This window comes from Lepisosteus platostomus, chromosome 3 (assembly GCF_059453375.1).
Source record: "Lepisosteus platostomus isolate fLepPlt1 chromosome 3, fLepPlt1.hap1, whole genome shotgun sequence".
Lineage (NCBI taxonomy): Eukaryota > Metazoa > Chordata > Actinopteri > Semionotiformes > Lepisosteidae > Lepisosteus > Lepisosteus platostomus.
Window position 1 is genome coordinate 37,036,934 of NC_142613.1, and position 22,180 is coordinate 37,059,113.

Genomic DNA, 22,180 nt, shown 5'->3' on the forward strand with positions numbered 1-22,180 from the left:
AGATCCTGAAAAAAAATGTGGCAAAAGGTTGTGGTGAGTTGAGACCGAATTGGAATTTTTTGGTCAAAAATCCAAATGTTATCCCCATGCTATGGGGATGTTTCTCCTCAGCACGGGATGGTAAGCCTCATTAAGCCTAAGAACAAATGGACAGAGCAAAGCACAGATACATAATCAAAGAAAATCTGCTTCAGACATAAAACTAGTGCAAAAATTCAATTTTCAGTAAGAGAACAATTGGACAAGCAAGGCCCAACCTACACTAGTGTGGCTTAAGAAAAAGAAAGTGAGTTTTCTTCAGTGGCTCAGTCAAAGTCATGTCTTATATCCTATTGTAAATCTGTGGAAAGAGATGAAAACTGCTATCTGTGAACTATCCCTAAGCAACCAAGAACCAAGAAGAAGGGGTGAAAATTGCACCAAGCTGGTGTGCAAAGTCAGCACTTAACCAAAATGACTTGCTGTTGCAATTGCTTCCAAAGGTAGTTTTACCAAATGTTGCGTCTGAATACTTACGCAATCAACATATTACAGTTTTTCTCTTCAGTTTTTGCTGCCATTTACTGTAGCTTATCTTTAGAAGTCTTCAGTATGAACATTCAGGTTTTTAACAAAAAATGTGTTTTTTGTAATATCACAAAATGGGACACCATGTACAGGTCTGAATATTTTTACAAGGCCTTGAATAGCCTCAATATTTGATTTTAATTCAGTGGTTAGAACTCTAACCCAGAATGTCATAGGTTCAGATTCCCACAGCAAATACTGCTGTTGTGTCCTTTAAGAAGGTACTTTAACCCAGTTAATCACATCCCCCCTTATCAGTATTGCTGGGGTAACTGTTGCCATTACACACTTCCAGCCCTCTGAACTAAGAACACCAGAACAGCTCTAGCCTGAAGACCCAATAGGTTTAAAGTATGGAGTTTTCTATAAGGTGTTCAAAGATGATTGCCATTTGAAGAGCAAACACATACATGAAAAATAAATCAAAATAGTTGTTATTTCACTATGTGTATATTACTGTACATGGCCAGATTAAATGCTGTGATTCTTTGTTCAGTTTCCTATCCTAAGATCCAGAGTGCACTTGCTGTCTTTAATGCTCACTTATTTTGTATGCATACAGTATGCCTGTGAAGATATCAATTAAATAATTCCCTGCTTCTGACTTCAATTAAATATTCTACCTGCTGAAGCCCTCGTAACAAGCAGGCAAAGGGTTGATTGCTGTATTCACTGGCCTGAGATGAATTCTAAACATGAATTGTAGGTTTGGGGTTAACAGAGCATTGTACTGTTGAAAGTAATGTTTCTAAATGTCACTTTCAATTCCACACTCGATTGTACAAAAACAAAGAAACCAGCCATACATATTGAGCGTATGCCTCACTAAATATGGATTCAAATAAAATCAGCCAAATAACTGTGTCACATTAATAATGTTCATAATGTATGCCATAGAAGTCAAACTCTAGCTGTTTTGTCTTTTTCCTGCCGTTTAAATTAAGTTTAAATTTTGAATAATTAAAGTGAAAGCCCTGCTTAATTCCAATATATGAAAATATTGTACATCAATACTCAAGACGAAAATGTATTGTATTATGACTGACCTCTATAGAGCACATCAAAGATGGTGAGCCTTTCTGCTGATGCTGATAAACAAGTGATAAACCTCATTTCACATTTCACACTATTTAATTTGGAAAGTGTGCACTTTGTGTTTTTCTACTGCTTACATGGCCTCTCAACATTCTTCTTTACCATTGATATATACTACTGTATCTAAGAAAAGAAAGTAACTGTCTCAAATATGAAATATTCTGAAGCATTCTGAGTATCTGGGATCCTCTGCAATGAAAAGTAATATATAAATATAATGATTTATTCATATTGATTTCTATTTCACCTCAGAAAAGTTAATTATTCATAGAAGTTATGATATGGAATAGAAGATATGGAATAGAAGTACTTGATATGGAATAAATCCCTGATGTGAAATAAAATCAAAGCTCTCTTAAACCTTAGAAAATCAAGGCCTAGACAGGAAAGTATAATATTTAATTTTGCCCACTTTCTATAAAATGTAAAAAATTGGTACTGAATTATTTTGTAATTTTTCTTTAGTAGTAGAAATAAATTAAGTGTTATGCAATACATCATTAGGAATGCACAAGACAAACATTCTTGTGATTATTTTCATTCTTTGATTAGGTGGTTCTAGTAAATGCATGACATTAGAAGTGACAGAATGATTAATAACCAGAATAGGGCAGCATTTTTCATGTCAATTATTTTGTCAAGGCATTTAAAAATAAGGTCAACACAATTTTAGTGCACGATCATCTCAAAGAGAAAACTGAAATTAGGGTGTGGAGGAGGAGGTGTTGCGTTTCTTTTTTCCATCAGTATATATAGTACATATACTGTATAGTAAATATGCTTATTTTAAATGTTTTGAGAATTTTTCTGCCACATCACACGAAGAGGAATACAAGCTTACATTTTGTTTCTTTGTTAAAGAAGACCTTGATATGTTGAAAAAAAAAACAAATAGGGAGGACTCAAAAAATATTAATAAAAGTACTTAGGCAAGCCTCAATATACCAAGATACCAAAGTGTAAATCTCTGAGCATCAGAGATCCTCTGGACCTGCTATTTACATTCTGGAATTTGTTAAAGACAGAATGGTAATTAAATAGCCCTCTACCAAAAATTGCAACAGACTTCTAGACAGTTCATTGGTGTGTGTCACAAATGATCACAATTGCAATACACTCAAGAGTGATATTTTTCAAAACACATTCCCAGACATGAACATAAATTTATTTTGAAGTAGCGGAGATAGCATAATAACTCAGGTTAATATATGAAATCTCATTATAATGCTACAGTATTTTAAAACTAAAATCAAAATATGGCCAAGAAGATTAAAAATACCGGGTGCGGTATACTTGTAACGAACAGTTCTTTCCGGACCCTATGCGGACGACACAATCCGACGGAGTGGGGAAACACTAGGGAAACGTCATGCAGGAATACGGGGCTGAAGACAGGGGGGCGTGTCCAAGGTGCGCTGGTGCACGGGGGAGGTGTGGCCGAGGCGAACAATCCCAAAGAGTAATCCATAGAGAATCCAAAAACACACGAGAAAGTCCAAAACCAGGAGATCCATCAAAACACGAAGTTAAAACCACGAAGGCCGGGTCGGAACCGGCGAACAGGAACAGGAACAGGAACAGGAACAGGAACAGGAACAGGAACAGGAACAGGAACAGGAACAGGAACAGGAACAGGGGTTAAAACTTTAACGGCACCAGGCGCTTCCAGGTCCCGGACTCGCACGATATGGAAATCAGATGCAGAGCCCGGATGAGCGTCAGCGCCTGGCTTTTAAGGTGGGCTGGGAATAGGGAGCAGGTGCATAGAATAAAGTCTTGAGTGAAAGGGCTGGAGCACCCTTAAGGAGGGGGGACTATAATCGTGACAATACTCTCTAATAATGAATCAAGTCAAGTGTGCTGCTGATGTGCAGAAATATCTACTAATTGTTGTGAGTAAAACACCAAAGGAGAAGTTGAATTGTGATTGCTCTGGACAGGAGTGTGTAGTCTCTACAGAAGTCCACTTGTATAATTGATGGCAACCTGACTAAACAGCGCTACATTGCTCAACTCCTGGGACCTTACTTGCTGTACTTACTTTGGGCTTAACCTGACATAAAAAAAAAAACATTGTAGCAGAACAATGCACTATCTCCAGCTGCACATATAACAAAAGCTTGCCTTCAAGATGAAAGTGTGAAAGTTATGCCATGGATGCTATACAGTAAGCTGGGGTCTCTGGGGCTCAGAGACCAGTGAGCAGCCACATGCTTGTCCAGGCTCTAAAAGAGCAACATAAAACTGGGAACTGTTGACATCAAACTATTATAGTAATGAATTAGTTCTGTTCTACCCAATTTATAATTTTGTACAGAGCACATGGACTAAAGTTGACAGCATTTGACCAGCTATTAAAACAGCTTTATATTTCAAATTTGAAAATGTTTGCACACTATATACTGTGGTTTAATGTAAATAAACTGTAGTTCATTTAAGTCATTTAATGGAACAAAAGCCAAAATACGCCATTTCCTGATTACCAATCATCCATTCATTGTTTTTTTTAACACTCAACTACTTAAAAAATACCACTTAAAAAAAAATCAGATAGGAGAAAGGATCTGTGAATTACAATTGTGAAGTAGCCAAGATGTGTATGGAGACACCCTGGAGAAGCTAAAAGGTTGCAGAGTATCCTGTTTAGAGGTGTGAATTTGTCAGGCTCAAGCTGTCAGAAATCTAAGATTGTGGCCATGGCCTGGAACAACTTTTATTGACAAACCAGAACATGTTGGTACACTCATTGCAGTGTACAACACTTACTTCACAAAAGCTAAACCAAAATCATAGTCTACTAAAAAAACTTTTAAAATAATAAACACCTTACATAAAAAGGTGAAACATGACAGAAAACTGAGCGTGTGTGTCCTATACCACGTACATGGTTGATTTATCCATCTACAGTATCCAGCCATTAACAGAAGGAAGCTTATTCCTATTACATATAGCAACAATTGGAAGAATACAGTGCAAGGGACAAATTAAAGCCATAAATTATCTAGACTACAAGCTTTTTGAAGGTGGTAGGTAACCAGATGAAAGGACCATGCAAACCCCACACAGAAGTTGCCCCCGTCTAGGATCAAACCCAGGACCCAGGACAGGACAGGACAGGACAGGACACTACCCTGCCTGTCCTCATGTAGTATTTAATTAATAAACAAGTAGCATGAGATTCCCAATATATTAAACAGACAAAGAGAATAATATAATTTTCATCCATCCATTTTCTAACTGCTTTATCCAAGATCACAGGGGAGACGGAGCCTAGGATCAATTTTCTCAGAAGCCAGTTAACCTACCAGTTTGTCTTTGGACTGTGGGAAGGAACCAGAGCACCTTACAAGACTCATGCAGCTAGCTAGCAACCAGCACCCCAGGTTCAGAATTTAACTCCTTAAGAGAAGTTTTCACTAAAGAGGTTTTATTCTGGTGTCAAGTCACATTACCCTGAAGGAGGCATTGGAGGCATAAGGATAAGATTTGTTTTATATATATAAAAAAAAATATATATTTTCTGTTTTCTAGGATGCAGTATTTCACACCATCAGGAGCAGTTATCCCATCTGAGAACATACTGTAGTTTCCAGATTTAAAAATCACATGCCCCATATGATATTCTACTTATGCATTAGTAAGAATACATGAATTACACAGTGCTAAGTTCTAGAAACTTCTCTTGTGCTCTTCAAAACATAATTTAGTTTAGAGCGAACCTCATGTAGCTCAGCTTTCATTTACTTACAGTAGCTGTCTATGGCAATAAAGGTGTTTTGCACAGTAACATTAAAATAGAACTAAAGAGCAATTTAAAACAGGAATACAAACATCTACCAATAAGTATTACATTAGAAAAACAAGTACATTAATTTCTGTTTGTAGAGACTAAAAGTAAAGCCTTGCGTTTGGTGCTACTGTTTTTACAGGTTAGCAGCGCCACCCTGACTTCCCCCCTGGGGAGGTTTTTACAGTATGAGTCAGAGGGATCCCCTGGCCACACTGTTCTCAGCAGCTCTAACCTGCTCATTTTTCTCTCCTCAATCCCCTGAGGGCCTAGGCAGTGCCTCCTTCAACAAACCAGGGGACTTTTCGCTTTCTTCTCAAGCAATTCTCAGCAAGTCAAGGAAATTCTTTCTCTTAATTTTCCACCCCTGAGGCAGCGCCTCTCAAACTGACTCATTGGGTCAGGGTGCTCTTTCTCTTTTTCTTTTTCTACCCCCAGCTCTGAGCCAGCACCTCACCAAGTGACTCTCAGTGAGTCAAGGGGCTCTGTCACCCCTCACATTCCCAGCACGGTCCAGGTGCTCCTTTACCATACTTTGCTAAGCCCTGCTTCTGCCCGCAAACAAATTCACAAGCAAAACAAAGGATAATTAATCAGGAATGTCAAAAATGTTGTTTATTGTTTCTCATACAACATACAAAAACGAAACCACAAATGGTTACCACAGGTGAGTAGGAAAAGAGAATTTTAAAGGCTCTTTCTTGCTGCATGCAGAGTATAGATTAATTCTGCTCCTCCTTTTCACATGATCTATGAACTTTATACTCATTTTTCTTTCACACGGTCAGGACATTATACAGCCTTAAACATAAATGTACTGTATATTGTTAGTGAAACATCACAGGTGCCTTGTGAAGTAAGAAGCCATTAAACCTATTTATTCTACTTGACATAATACATCCTGAATCTTCTTATATCTTAAGGATGTTGCCCTTCTTCCACACTTCTGCTGCAGTTGTATATAATAGTTTTCAAAGTAAAACAAAATTGTTTTTATGATAAATGTTGTACAGATCTTTTTTCTAAAATGAGAAATACATTAATCACAACATTCCTGTTATGCACCAACATCTTCATGTGCCCCTGTTCCCCCAATTGCACCTCTTTGTAGTCATAAACAAAAGGATCACGTCATTAAAGGGGAACTGCAACACTATTTTTATATTTTGGAGTTAGAAAATTACACATCACAAATTTCCAGGTATGCCCAGCGCCATATTCTGTGATTCAGAACAAGGCAACCAAACTTCCAGTGAGGTGAAGCAGGCTTGTGAATACATGTCTTTTAATCCAACAGAAATATTGCTCTCAACTGAAGGTTTTGACGACAAACACATTTTACGTGTTAACTCTGCGAGCAGATCACGTTGAAATATTTCTGCTGCGGAATCTCTGCTGCACAACCTGTACTTATTCGCTTGCACGTCACATTAGTCATTGCAGTGACGAGCGAGCAGAAAGAGCCACCTCACCAATTCTCACTCTCGCCCTTTGTGAGACCAGAGGTTTGAGACAATATGACGACTATACAGTACCTTCACACTATTGTGTTTCCTTCATTTAAAAATTTGTAAAAATTTGTGGTGTCGTCAAGCATGGTAAAAATGTGTTACCGAGATTAAATAACCGGTCTGAGAAACTGGAACTGCAGTTCTCCTTTACTTGGCCTCAAAGGAACTACAATATGTTTATATTCATCCTTTATGTCAATGTCTTTAGGAAAATGCGACCACACTGAAAACATGAAAACTGACGGACAGCATTTCAGATCTTATTTAAGTAAGCTTGAGGCTAACTTTGAATAATTCCTGAAGGAGATTCTTTATAGACTCACTTTTCAGAACCCATTCTCCAGGCTTAAGGATAGGCTGAACAGCACCGATCTCTTCCTCAGTAAGGGTAATAGTAAGAGTTGTCCTATTCTGCATAACGCAAAAGGGGTAACCACTTTATCCTGAAAAGCAATGGGTGCAGTGTGGGATACAGCCTGGATGGTACACCACTCCAGCACAGTACGCAAACACACACACACCAGCGCCAGTTTTCCCAGAACCCTTAAATTGTATATTCACCAAACACTGCACCACAATGCCACCCTTCATTTAAAATATAAGAACGTTTAAGATATAAGGAGGTTTCATTATTTTAGTTACCACAAGTAGGTTGCAGCTTCTTTCCAAAACACCTGTGATGTTTCAATAAGAATATACATTCTATTAATGATCAAGGCTAAATCTGAAGGAAGTAATAATAATAAACTTTTCAAAGCACTTTACAGAACAACAACAATAAAAATATACATGTCATATGCACAATTTGAATACACAATGAGAGGTGACAGTAGATGTTGGTACTGAGTACAGTAGGAGCAGAGGAGTAAATAACAGAACCATAAAGAAAGGGAATTTGTTAGATGTATCCCAAAACTGTTTGAGATGCATAGGAATCAAGTAAAAAAAAAACACACATGCTGTAAGTAAATGGATGATCAACATTGGTCAAAATCTATTTTTCAAACATTCAGCTCAGGGGAAGTCATTAAAGCCAAGAATAAAAACAATACTCATGTTGCAAAATATGTGCAGTACTTGTACAGTATATATGTGCCATCTTTGCATTTTATGTAAAACTACAGATTTTCATAAAATGCAAAGTAATGCACCAAATTACATGTGCCCCTGTGCCCTGAATTACAGCTTTTAGTAGTCTCATTCACAACACCATCAAAACATTAACTGGCCTCAAAGGGACTTTGAATATTCAGGAATATGTATATATAAAATCCAGTACATTAATTTCTGTTAGTGAAATTAATTAAATTCAATTCTGTTAGTGTCATTAATGTCTTTAGCAAAACATGAAAACGGACAGACAGGACCTCAGATCTTACTTCAGTGAGCACAAGGCTATCCTTTCAATTCCTGGAGAAGATTCTTTTTAGACCCACTTCTCAAAACCCTCTTGCAGGCTGAGGGATGGGCTGAACAGCATTGATCTCTTTCTTCCCCAGGAAGGATAACAGTGTTTTTACATAAAATGCACTGCACATATTTTCCTAAATGCCTGTTGCTTTTCTTCTCGCTATTTTATGGTTTCCCTTAAGCCCTGATACTTATCGCTGAATGTTTGCAAAATAAAAGTTTTGGCCGACGTTACGCCTTCATTTACATATTTGTTTTACTTAATTCCGATGTACTTTTCTGGAAAAAAAAAAGTTTTTCGTTTGCCAACGCTCGATTAATGGAATCGTGGAGAAGCAAATTCACGAAAAGGAGGTTACAAATAATGGATAAATCGTCACGAAAAATAACATGTAATTTTAGTTGACACGTGACTTGTAACTAGGGACATCTGACACGCTCCGTAGAAATCATTGCCACTTCAGTTATTGCATTCATTAAAATTGGTTAACGTATTTTCCTAGCTAATACTAGACAGCTTATTATAGTAAACTGCAAATAATCATTACATCTAAATTCATATAACATTTCGCATGACAAACATTACTGACTGTACAACTGTTTGAACAAGACTCGCATTTCACTGCAGATGAGTCTCACAAACCAGACATTCAACCTTATCTATTTCCTGCAAGATATATGAACTCTCGTGTGTGCAGTCAGCTGACAATATAGGATAGTCATGTGATATCACAGGAAGAAATGAAGAAACTGCAGGTCCTAAAAGCAGTTGAAATCAACTGCCTACAGAAGCAGATCTGAGCTGAGCTGAGCTGAACCAAAACCGGCCGTATTTCTGCATTCGTCTTGAAATACTCTCCCTTCCAGCATGGCCTGGACGAAATACCAGCTCTTGCTAGCCGCAATGATGCTTATCACAGGCTCAATCAACACATTATCAGCAAAGTAAGTGATTAGGGCTTGTTTTACGACTGATAGTGTCAAGACTGACACGTTTAGGAAAACTGAAATCAGATTACTTACCTTTCCTGATTTTACTGTTTTGTAGCGGTTGCATATTTACACTACAGCACGTTATGTTAATTGCTGTTCGTATTTTTATTGTCTCAATAAGAAAGCAAAACACCAGCTTACGAGTTAGTGCAGTGTCTGACTTTGTATGATCTATTGATTACTTTTTAAACTGTGAAGTAATTGACTATAACCTTTAATAATTATGGCATGAATGTGTGGAGGTGACTTATTTAGAAAACCTGACATCTAGTAAGCAGTTAGCTACAATTGTATATTTTACATATTTGTAAAGGAACGTAGTTAATTACCATTGCAAACTTGAAACCTTGATCTCTTCAGGACATGTCGCTGATTTTTATTTCATTAGTGTTATCCAGATGATTTATTTTCTGAATAAGTAAAGGCATAGAACTTTGATTAATTTTGCGTTCCGTGCGTGCTGTTATACTCTGTACATCTGTGTTACGTAATCCGTCTTAAATCTGTGTTTATGAGCCCACACTGACCGTTCTGTGGGTGCTATATCAGCGATTTTAGTCTGCTGAACCCCATTGATTCATTCTCACAAGATTTTTAAAGAAACAAAAGGTCAGCAAAATTTAATTCTGCTAGTCATCTCCAAGGTTACATGAGAAGTTTCACTTGTCTGTTCAGCAAGCAAGGGATTTTTCTGTTCTCCTTTACTTAATTCTGTTCATATATACATTTAAATTACATTTAAAATAGTGGCAAAACTTTGATTATATATTTCATAGTTAAAGAAAACGCCTCTGGAATACATGTTAGTATGCTTTGCAGAAGCCATTGGCAATTTACATATTTTATGAGTAGTTCACCTGATGGCGTTTTGCAAGTATAACTTATTTTCTGTGTGCTTATCTTAATTTACCTGAAGATTATATTTTGATCTCCATGTAAACCTACAACCTGAGAGAGAATGTTTGATAGTCTTAACATCTGTATCATATGTACTTCTTAACTTGTGTTACATAAAACAAAAGTTAGAGTAATATCTTGTTTAGTTTTACCTTCAAGAGAGTGTCTGTGGTCTGCAAGATCTCTGAGTATCAGGTCACAAAATGACAGGCCAAAGTACAACAGAAAGCTGCAGAGGTTTCAGAAAGCTAGCATCAAGTTTCAGTAGTGCTTTCTTTTACAGTTCTTTTATGTATTCTTTAAGAATCTTTTCCTTAAGATATGCATTTATAAATAAAATGTAGGTCATTATAGCTTATTTGTTACATATACAGTATATATACATATGGAAAAATATCTACATGTGTATATATAAGAATAAACAGTGATATTGATCAAAATAATTTTATTTAAAATGTGATTTTTATATTAAATTTATTTCTTCTTATTATACATATCTAGTAATAACTGCAGATTTAATATGAGGTGCATCATCATTTTGTTACTTTATTGTATTTGCTATAATGCACAAATAAATCATTGTAACCAATATGAAAAACTAAAGTGCATTTACCAGTTTACAGATGGTATTTTTGTACTGAATGATTTTTGTTCTTTGTTTCTTTATGACTGGAAGTGTTTGTTTGATATCTTGACCCTATCCTTGGGATGAACTTTATGCACACAATCACTCAGATGTTTTTACCTCAGTACTTTGTCTTCTCTTCCCATAGGGCAGTAGAGAGCTTGTCATTCTATTGTTGTTAGGGAACTTTGATTTGCTGTGTAATAAAATCCATTGGTGAATAATGACCTCTTCTGGTTTGTGGGTGCATTTTTAGAATAAGGAGGTAGGGTCCATTTTATTTTGTAGCATCCGGGTTTGCAGAGAGAGAGATTTAATTGTAGGTCAAATTTTGTTTAGCTTGGTAGGCAGCATTCTCTTATTTTGGCATTGTAGACATTACAGTATATAAGAGTTTGAATGCTTGGTAGCAGTTTGGGATTTTTAGTAGGTGGTCAGGACATAGGCTTCTTCAACACTATGCATGTAAATGTGTAAATAGCGTAACCGGTATGTTGTATGTTGTTTATGCTGTGTGTAGTTTAGTGTGTGTATTGTCATTGGTAAGAAATATGTTTAATACAGTGTGCCTGATTTTTTTTTTCCACCAAAGCTGTGCCAGAGAACAAGGAACTTACTGTAGGTGCCTCCGATTATACCAAACACCAAGGTGTATTCTAGGCAAAATAATTTCCAAGTTGGGGATTATGACTATTTAATTTACTTATTGATTAACCCACTCTGTCATTTCTGATTTTCTCTGTTTCCATAGCCCCCTATTTGTAATGGTATCATCTATAAATTTAACTATTTTGCAAAGTATACGAGAATCTATATAATTGATATCGATTATGAAAAAGCAAAGGGCTTAATAAAGATCTTTGCAGAAAACCACTACTTACATCTACCCAATTAGAACTTATGTCGCTTAAGATTTCACAGAAAGCTTTGCTAGAAAAAAATGTAATTCCCTTTCTAAATACATGTTGGCTGGCTCTAAAATGCCATTGTATAAATGATTCTAATTTAGTTTTCCAGATACTTTCTGTAACACATAGAAATTTCTGTGATTTTCCAGTAACAGAAATAAGACTGATTGATTTATAGTTTCTTGGTTCAAGTTTTGTCCCCATATGCAATTCTGTGTTTGTGGTTACTGTGCCCATTTTACTTAATAGTTGAAATCTTAATTTAACATTATTTATTTTTAAGTGTGACTCATCTTGTGTCCATCAGTTTACAGTTCACTTTGGTAACTGTATGTTCTGCCTCATTTCGTCTTTGTCTGTTTTTATAAAAATCCAAGCCATCATTTTACACGCAAGGTTTAAGGTCATCACACACTTATCACAAGATATATTATGATTACAATATACTTCTTCTTTTAATTGTTCCTTTAATTGTATCCTGTTTGAAAAGATTTAATCAATAAGAGAATCTGCTGTTGTTTGAGCCGTTATAAAGTGAGTTTAGAAACAATGTCTATCCATTTTAATCATGTCATTTTCAGTTTCTTTATTCTCCATGATAGTGTCCTGGTTTATCTGTGGAAAGTTACAATCTCCGTGTAATATAATATAACCTTTGCTGCCTAACTGCCTGATCTCATCATATAGTAAGAAATTTGTGTTTTTATTAGGTCATCTGTTGCTTAAAACAAGTATTAAAACCCTAGAATTTCTAATTGCTTTTGTGGTTTAACCCATGAAAATTTTAATCAGCCCTCTTTGCATCAGCTCTCTAGCTTGAAGGTTAATTTTGAGATATATCTACAGTCCCCACACGACCACTCCTTCCATTCTAACTGGTGTCTTGAAAAACATATACCCACTAACTGGATATTTGTCCCCATCATTTTCCCCTAAGCCATATTCCACATTGCACAGCCATGAACAGTTCATGCTGTAGCCTCGGGTTAAATTGTGGCAGGTTTAAGAAACATTGTCATTTTCAATTTTGCCTTTTATTCTACACTTTTGATTTCTAGTCTTTCCAGACCTAATTTGTAACACCTAATGCTTGTCTCTGTTTTAACTAGATGGGCCGACACCTTCTCAGCTCAGGGATGTGGTGGATCCCCAAAGCACACGTTCTCACATCCCTTCCTGCAGGTACCTTTGCTTAGATTGGAAACATGACTTCAGCATCTTTACTACCGAACTAGAGATTGATTGGAAGTGCATGTCCATATATTAGACTCGAAGACACTGCAGCCGCTGCAGATTACATTCAGAGCTTTCTAGTGTTTAATTTTAACGAGTCATTTAAAAACTGTGAGGGGTCGTTGACCTTTCAAGCCCTCTTGAGAATAATTGACCTACTATTTATTTTGTTATTGACGAGACAGTTTGCACACAGATTGCCTTAAGGTGAAATATTGACTTGGATATTGATTCTTCCAACCTAACGATATACAGCATTTGTGCAGTTATCCACCCATCCATCCATTTTCAAACTCCATCATCCAATTCAGGGTCAAGGCGGGGTTAGACCCTGGGCAGGAAGCCATTTCAGGACCCCACAGTCATTAATTATTAAAACTTGCAGTGTCAAGATAAAATGTTTATTCATTATATCTTCTAAATGTAAGTATATGAGATTCTCATGATTAATACTCATGTATTGATATTAACAATACATATAATTATTAATTCCCATAATTACAGTCCAGCAATTTGCTTTTGTAAATCAATCAGTCTTTCTAAAAGAGCAGACCCCTTAGAGAAAAGATTTTGCCTTCATGTACTGTAGATCTGACCCATGTATTTTAGGAAACGTGGGTAAACTACCTTATACCAAATGATTTCCAGAATGTAGGCAGGCTTAGTGTCGTTAAAGATCTTTTTCAGTCCAGCATTCGTACAAATTTGCCTTGTTTCCTACAGGCTGTTGGCATGTTTCTGGGTGAGCTCAGTTGCCTAGCGCTGTTCTACATCCTTGTCTGTCACGACAGACGGAGCCCCGAACCAAGGATGAATGCTAACCAGTCCTTTAACCCCCTCCTTTTTTTCCCGCCTGCAATGTGTGACATGACAGCCACCTCCATCATGTATGTTGGTAAGTTTTTAATCTGCATCTTCCTAAAGCATGCTCAACACAGGGCTCCAACAGCCTCACCCCTACAGCCAAATTGTGGTTCCTTTAGTCAGCTGAGATGCTTGTATAAATCATATTTCTGTTCCACTTCTGGGATTTAGGCTGAACAACTGAAATTGAAATTGAATTTCAAATGCAATTTTATAAGGAGGTCACACACTCTGGGATTTTATTGAGATTAAAAGTTCTATAGAAATTACATGATTTTTAATTATTATTGTGAAGACACAGGATACTATACCTCTGTGGCTCTGTTTATAAAAATCTTACACATCCCTTTTTTCCATCCAGTAGTCACTAGTTAGCATGAGCCTGATAACCTCCCTCATTTCAACTTCCTCATGCCTACCACCTGTGTCTAAACTCCCTCATTTCTTGGTGCTTTACTCTCTCAACTATGGCCTCTACTGGCTGCTCACTGTCACTGCACTCACCCTTGGCTGTTTTCTTTAAACTGCAGTCTGTCATGTATTCTATCCATCCGTACTGTAACCACTAAGTCCAATACGGGGTTACCTTAGACCCGGAGCAACAGGCGCAAGGCAGAGCACAACCTGAATAGGACACTAGTCCATCTCAGGGCACAAGTACGTACACACTCCCTCCAGGGCCAGTTATCCCAGGAGCCAATTAACCTAGAAGTATGTCCTTGGACTATGTGAGAAAACTGGAGAAAAGTATTCTGAAGAAACCCATGCAAACACAGGGAGAACGTAAAAACTCCACACTGATAGCAGCCCGGTAATTAAACCCAGGTCTTCAGCATATCGTTAAGGACACCAGTCATCCTGGTTCCTCACTTTTCTCCCCCCTTCTCTCTGGTAAGCATTATTGGAGCATAAAGGCATGAACGTCTAGACTCAGAGACAGCTTCTTCCCTCAAGCTGTCAGATTACTGAACTCTACCCCTACCACTGGCTCACAATGATGTTTTTTTTTTCTAAGATGTTACTTAACTTGTTGTTGTTGCTGCCACTGTTCTATGTTTTTGTTTTTGTTGTTTCCTTGATGTCTTTGTATAGGAGCATACATGCAAATAAGCATTTCATTGCACTTGTGCATATTACAATAAATTCTGCTCTGCTCAGCTCTGGGAGACAGCAAAAAGCTAACCACTGCACTAATTTGTCACTCCCATGTCATACAATAATTAATTCTGTGTTTTTTTCTGTATTTTTAATGCATCATGTTATCATTAATGCACCATGTTATCATTCAGATACTGTATATCTGATAAGGTGGCACAGTGGATGTTATAATTCTTCTAGTGTGATGTGTTTGTTCCCATCGTTGGTCTTATCATGCAACGTTTATATTCCTAGCGCTTAACATGACCAGTGCCTCCAGCTTCCAGATGCTGCGAGGAGCAGTGATCATCTTCACCGGGCTGCTGTCAGTAGCGTTCCTGGGCCGCAAGCTATTGGCCAGCCAGTGGATCGGCATCGTTGTCACCATCGCGGGCCTGGTTGTGGTGGGTCTGGCGGACTTTGTCAGCGGAGAAAAGGATGAAAGTCACAAACTCAGTGAAGTCATTACAGGTACAAGGACACTGCTCAAAAGTTCTGTCTTCCCATGAAATAGTGCCCCAGAAAGTTTGCTTACTTAATTCTTAAAACATACATTTTTATCAACTTTAAATCAGCATCCATCAACATAAAATCACACTGTGTGTGTGATTAGTCCCAGTTCAAGACCAATTTCAGAGTTGGTTTTGTTCATTTTGGTAAAGTCCTCTAAGGACAGATTCTGTCTCCCAGAGTTGTTTTTCTTGCTAGGTTCTAGCTTTTGTCATGTTTTTGATCTTTCATTCTGGTCTGCAGGTGACCTCCTTATTATCATGGCACAGGTCATAGTCTCTGTGCAGATGGTACTGGAGGAGAAGTTTGTTTACAAGCACGATGTCCACCCACTCCGGGCTGTTGGCACAGAAGGTACTGCTCCTTTTCGCTAGTCGAGTTAGAGGAAAGAAAGTGTATAATGCTTGAATGGAAGCATGGAAGCACCAATGATTTTTGTCGAATGCAAAAGCTTTTTATGGTTGTTTTAGAATTGCACTTAAAAGGTATATATTCCAGAGTTCTTCACACTGTTCAATCTTACCAGGAATTAAACCCCTGCCAGATAGCTAGATATAGCAATAAAAATCAACGCACTTATCAGTAAATAATCAGAAGCTTTTATAGAACATAGTAGGAAACCATTGATTTATTTGAATAAGTTCAAAAGTCATTCGGATCAATACAAATCTTGTGTTTTTATGAAATGTTTTATCACAAAAGATCCTAAAGCACTTTTACACTCAAGAAGGGTCTAAAAATGTATTACTGACAGAAATATACATTACCCATCTGAGGCAATTTTTTGTTGTGATGTACAAAAAGTGCACATAATGCAATGTTAGTAAAGTTTTAGAGTTTAAGTAAAGTACATTACAATTTAAAGGATTTGTGCTAGGCATTTTATATAAATTTCAGGGTACAGACATGTATAAAAAATAATGAAGTCCTAAAACCCTCTGACATCATCCATGTTAAGGGGAAAAGGGACAGTTAGACTTGTGAAGGATTCTCTCAGGTTCAGGGAGCTGCCAGATAAAGAAAATATACAGGAATAAAAGAAACAGGATGAAGGACTGAATCAAAGAAAAATAAAGCAAACTCTGTGTTCTATCAATTCACAAGAGAAAAGTAGCTGTCTGTGGGGAAGGTACGGATTGATATGATGCTGTGTTATTCAGCATGTTACAACCAGTTAGACAACCAGATACACTGAAGTCCCTCTCCTTACTTCTCAGGTTTCTTTGGGTTTGTTGTCCTTTCTCTCTTGCTGATCCCCATGTACTTCATCCCTGTGGGCAACTTCGGCGACAACCCCAGGCAGGTCCTGGAAGATGCACTGGATGCATTTTGCCAGATGGGCAACCAGCCACTAATTGTCCTGGCCATCATTGGGAACATTGTTAGTATTGCCTTCTTCAACTTTGCAGGGATCAGCGTCACCAAGGAAATTAGTGCTACCACTCGCATGGTACTTGACAGCCTGCGGACTATTGTTATCTGGGTTGTGAGTCTGGCTGTGGGCTGGGAGCACTTCCATGGGCTTCAGGTCCTGGGATTTATTATCCTCCTCACAGGGGCAGCTCTGTATAATGGACTCCACAAGCCCCTCATGGCCAGAATCCCCTGGTGCGCCCGTTTTCAGGAGAGAAGCGCTGAAACTGAGAGGCTCTGTTCTGAAAGCATATTATCAGTCAATGAGGGGCATTAACCTTTTCATTTCTTTCAAATTCTTTTTTTTTTTTGGAATGTGGTGGTGGTACTTTATTTGTCAGAATATACTGGAAAACAGAAAACCATATCTAATTATGTTTTGAATGTGGTACAGTAGTGACACATTTAGAATTTCTGTTTTTCACATCATTTTATGTTTATTTTTAGAATATACTGGAAAAGAGAAAACCTGTGTGGTCTGCTGGTGTAGGTCATGTTATATAACAGTTTCAAACTGGATTACAGAAGAAACTCTATCCTAACCAGTAGTTCATCCGTACATATTGATGAACGAGCCTTTAAGGTTCAATTTATTTCACAACACTAGTGTTATTCAGACAAGTGATTGCTTCGTATCTTTTTTTATGTGCTCTAAAAAAGTGATCCCACCTTGTTTTTTTTTCTGCTTTAAATATTAGTCATAATTCTCAATAACTTTCACGCTAAAACAATTACAAATATATTGAAGTTGATTGTCATGGTACACAACACAGCATAATCTATTAAAGGCATTAAAAAAATTTGTTTGAGTTGGAGGAACCTACTGTACTTAAAAGATCTGATTTTTAGTGTTTTCCAAAGATTAATCTTTCATTTCTTGGCAGTCAGCCAACAGATTTGTTTTCTGAAGCTATGTTCAATGGAGCATTTGACATACATGTACAGTAGCCATATTAGTAAAACAAAAAAATCTAAAATTACATTCTCAAGCTATACCAAACTGTTCAAAGAACGCTGCTTGTATTTCTTCTTTCTCTGTGACAAGTTCCCTTTCCAGAAAGTGTAGGCCATCTACATAAAATGTTTACCACCACTGCTTAGCTCATACTTGATTTTACTTTCAATAAAAAACAGTACACTGCAATAGACCAATGTGTACTGGTTTCCACATGATTCTAATGTCCTTGTAGGTTGTTTAAAATTAAAACAAATATTTTCAATTAATAGTTTAATATTTTGACATGCATAGATACAAGTGCAATTCCAAACAGATCTACAGTCTGAAAAAACTTTTCAGGATTTGTGAAAACCAGGCAGTTTCAGCATTTCTGTAACAGTTATATTAAGGAAAGAACACAAGTTTTAAATGAGTTTGCTCTCAGTTCTGTTGCTAGTTTGCTATTTATAACTGTCCGTGTTTGCACTCAAATCTAGTATTGTCTGTTCATCCTGTAGAATGAAAAACGTGTTCTGATACAATGGAGGCTTTTTAAACCCTGGAAGGGTTGTATTCCTTTACAGCGAAGACACACAGACTGAACTTAACAGGGAACAAAAGCCTAATTTTGGAGTTATTTGGAGTTATACTAAAAACTCTTCCAGTACCTAGTATCCATTAATAAAGTCTTGTACTAGTCTTCTCTCTCAACTGGTATCTGTCCTCAGTTTTGTTGCTACAGTAGGTGGGCCCAAAAGCCTCCTCTCATTTGTAACCATTATTTATCTTGTCACTTGCTGCTAACTCCTGATAGCAAACACAATCTTCATCCAAGTTCTTCTCCAGCTTGACACTTTTTTTCTAGGTTCTCCTGGGAACTACAGGTTTGCTCTTCTCAGCAAATGGTCACAGAGCCCTCCATTTGTCCTGGGTTGCTTTGCAAGACTTACGAGGTACTCTCAGGTGTCCCTCAGTTTAACATATTAGCCACCACATCAGTCTACCAAAATAGGAAGTTAACAATCCATGGAAGAAGAGCTTTTGGAATAGGCACCAATGTCAGTTGCAAAATTTAAGGTATGGGCATATCTTTAATGCTACTGTACCAGTTAAATGCAGTAATAGCAGTTCGGTTGTGAAAACAGTGTATTGTATTTACTTGTTACTTTAGAATGTGGTTTACATTCTGTAAAAACTGTACAAAATATAAACACTGCTTTATTAACTGCATTTTTCTTATCATATGCTTGTTCACCATTTTGCTTGTTTCATTGCTTACTTGCTTGCATTATGTTCCTTCACAAATTCCCATATTTTCTTTTATATTGTATGGGTTATTTTGCTTATGACTTTGTTTTTAATGGTTCAATACCACCTTATCGTGGCACCTTATCGCCACTTAAACTTGATACCTCCCACTTAAATATTAAACCAAGATTACACCTTTATGTGGTTAGATGCCCCTGTTGTGGATGGAGCTAATGCTTTCGCAACTCAAGTCCTAAACAGTTTTCTATGGCTCTGCTTTTGGAATTGTGTTCAATGCCAAATGTAGCCATATGTGTTTGAGAGAGAGAAGAGAGAAAATTGTTTGATTTACCTTCTCAAAACATTGTGGTAAATATGGAAGAAAATACTCAATAGCCTGTTTACTTTCTGTAACATTTTAAATATACATGCAAAAATAAAGATGTTTTGTAACAGGCTGTAAAATATAATTTCAATGAAATGTTTGACTCTTTGCTTTTCATTGTAATACAAAATCTGGCTTTTTCTTTTGTTTATTGCCTTTTTATGCCTAAATGTTTTTGGCTTAATAAGCTACAAAATGAATGCAAACCTACAGTATGTCCTTATTCCAAAAATGTATCCAATAACCAGGATAGGACATTTTTTACTGAGGGATTCTTTACACATGTATTTTGAGTTCCCTAAAAACTGTAGAACAGCAAGCTCTCTTAGCAAGGTTCAAATACGTAGCTCCAATCTGGTCTATCTGGATGATCAAGACAAGAACCTCTCGCATTCTGGTTTTGTGTGTCTTCCCATGTCTCTTTCTCGTCTTTATCTACCTGGTTTATGCTGTCTTCCTGGATGGTTAATTGCCATGTAATCAATTACCCCGAAATTAACTGAGGTAAATCAAGGTATACTTACCCCGAACTTAACTGAGGTAAATCAAGGTATACTTTATGATTGCTTTGATCATTGAATCTCTTACCCCTACATCTCAAGTGAACATCTCCTTGCTTTGAAGCTCCTGAGAACTGAAAGACACTTCAATAATCACTTACAATAGTTGGAACAATTTCCGTTGTACAACAGTTGGAACACTTTCAACAGTGCTGCCTTTCCTTATAATATTTAATCCTTACATCTGCATAAAGCATTTCTGGACACTCCACTCAAAGCGCTTTACAGGTAATGGGAAGTCTTCACACTTCACCACCACAAATGTGTAACACCCACCTGGTTGATGAGATGGTAGCCAAAATGCACCAATACACCAGTAAAGCTATCTGTGGGAAGGGTAACAGAGTAAGCCAATTGAGTGAAACCAATTCATAGAATTTTCTTATATTATATAGTTTTTAAGTGTCATAATAAAAAAACAAGATAACAAGAAAACCTCTACTGATGATTTGTGCTAGTCATTTTAGAAGGGATAGTATCTTAAATGTTTGAATTTATGCTATAATGTTGTTGAAAACAGCATACAGTAGTTTCAGATGTTAATATGAATGTTGATAGGAAGATTAGTTCTGATTGAATATTCTATCACATTCGTATTGTGTTCTAGGGGCTCCCTAACAGGTAGCACAGCATGAGTACCTATACAAATGAACCATCCAAACTTTGGGAAATCTCAAAGGCAGAGCTTGAGACTGGACCAGATGTAATAAATCTGACTCTCTCCCAATTACAGTATGTAAAATACTGACCTCTTCATTTCCCCCTTATTCTTAACAGATGTCCTTGAGCCTGAACCATTAGCTGATGTTGTTCTGTCTACCGGTGACCGGTGACCTATTTTTTCTCAATAGGGTACTGGTTCCCTGGGGTCACTTTTTAACCTCTTTCCTAAATGATGGGAAACATCCTTAGTTGACGGGCAATTACTTACTTTGCTGCTGTCTCTAGAACTAAATTAACCAAAAGATAAGTCTCACCACGAGACTGATCTCCAACCAAAAGCTTTGGCCTTATAACAAGCCTAGACTGCTTATCTTGTATCTCTAAATACTTATAGAGAAACCAAAAATAAAAAGCAGCTGCATTTTATTCCTCTCTCGCAACCTACTGTGAATGCCTTTCCTTATCCTCTCTATAGAATGTCCCTAAGCCACCCTCTAGTGAAGATAATTTCTCTTCATATAAAGAACTGTCAGTCTAGAGGCTGTAGAGCTAAGGCCTATTCTCCCTAATGAGACTGTTTTTATTGTTAAAGACCTCATTAGTATTTACCAAGTGCCACATTAGTATCAGAGCTGCAAACAATAGAGACAGAAACCGTTTCACTTACCTCACACATAGCAGAAGTCTAGAAAGCAGAAGAAAAAAAAGGTAGCACTGGAAAAAGTGAAGCTGCAAAATATAATGTTACTGTATGTGTTGAGCTTCTATAAAACACAGGTTACATCAATCTTTTCTGTAAGGATCTATAGTCAAATAAAAGGGACCTGTCCACTGCAAAATTGCCAGTTTTCCAGTTCTTTTCAATGGAGTCACTTGCACTGAGAGGCTTATAAAGCAAAATGTGGGTAATTAGAAAGATGCTGAAAAAACCTGCCAGATGATCATCTCTTTGAAAGGAAAAGGCTCTAGGATCCTTCTTGAGTTGAATCAGTACCAAAGGTATTGCAGTGACTGTTGTTTTTCCACTCAGCGTTAACTTGGTGAAAAGTATCCCATTAAAAAAAAATCTCCTCCAAGCCAACCAACATTGGCAACACCACACACAAGTTGCACATTTGTGAAAAAATGTTGTTTCAGATTTATAGATTCTAGGTTGCTTAAAAAATAGTATACAGTGCAGAACTATGAGGTCCTTATAACTTAAGGCACATTTTTCAGGGGCATTGTGAAATGGCACAGTAATGTCATATTTGTGACACAAATACAAAAAAAAAATTCAAGTAGCCCCAGGATTGCTTGCGCACACTACTACAGCAGTATCAAGTAGGAACCCCCCTGGAATTCGTCATGGTGGATATTCTGGGTCCTTTCCCCGAGACGAAGCAAGAAACTGGCTATATCATCATGGCAAAGAAAGAACTATTTCACAAAGTTTCT

At 37.1% G+C, this 22,180-nt stretch overlaps 1 protein-coding gene across 1 annotated transcript; it reads left to right on the forward strand.

Moving 5' to 3' along the window:
- Positions 1-9,074: 9,074 nt before the first annotated feature.
- slc35f6 (solute carrier family 35 member F6) lies at positions 9,075-19,661 on the forward strand. Its single transcript, XM_088625506.1, has 6 exons — positions 9,075-9,315; positions 12,903-12,975; positions 13,750-13,921; positions 15,283-15,498; positions 15,781-15,891; positions 16,755-19,661. The coding sequence occupies exons 1-6, from the start codon at positions 9,239-9,241 to the stop codon at positions 17,225-17,227; spliced, it is 1,122 nt and encodes a 373-aa protein (XP_088481632.1). The 5' UTR covers positions 9,075-9,238; the 3' UTR covers positions 17,228-19,661.
- The last annotated feature ends 2,519 nt before the right edge of the window (positions 19,662-22,180 follow it).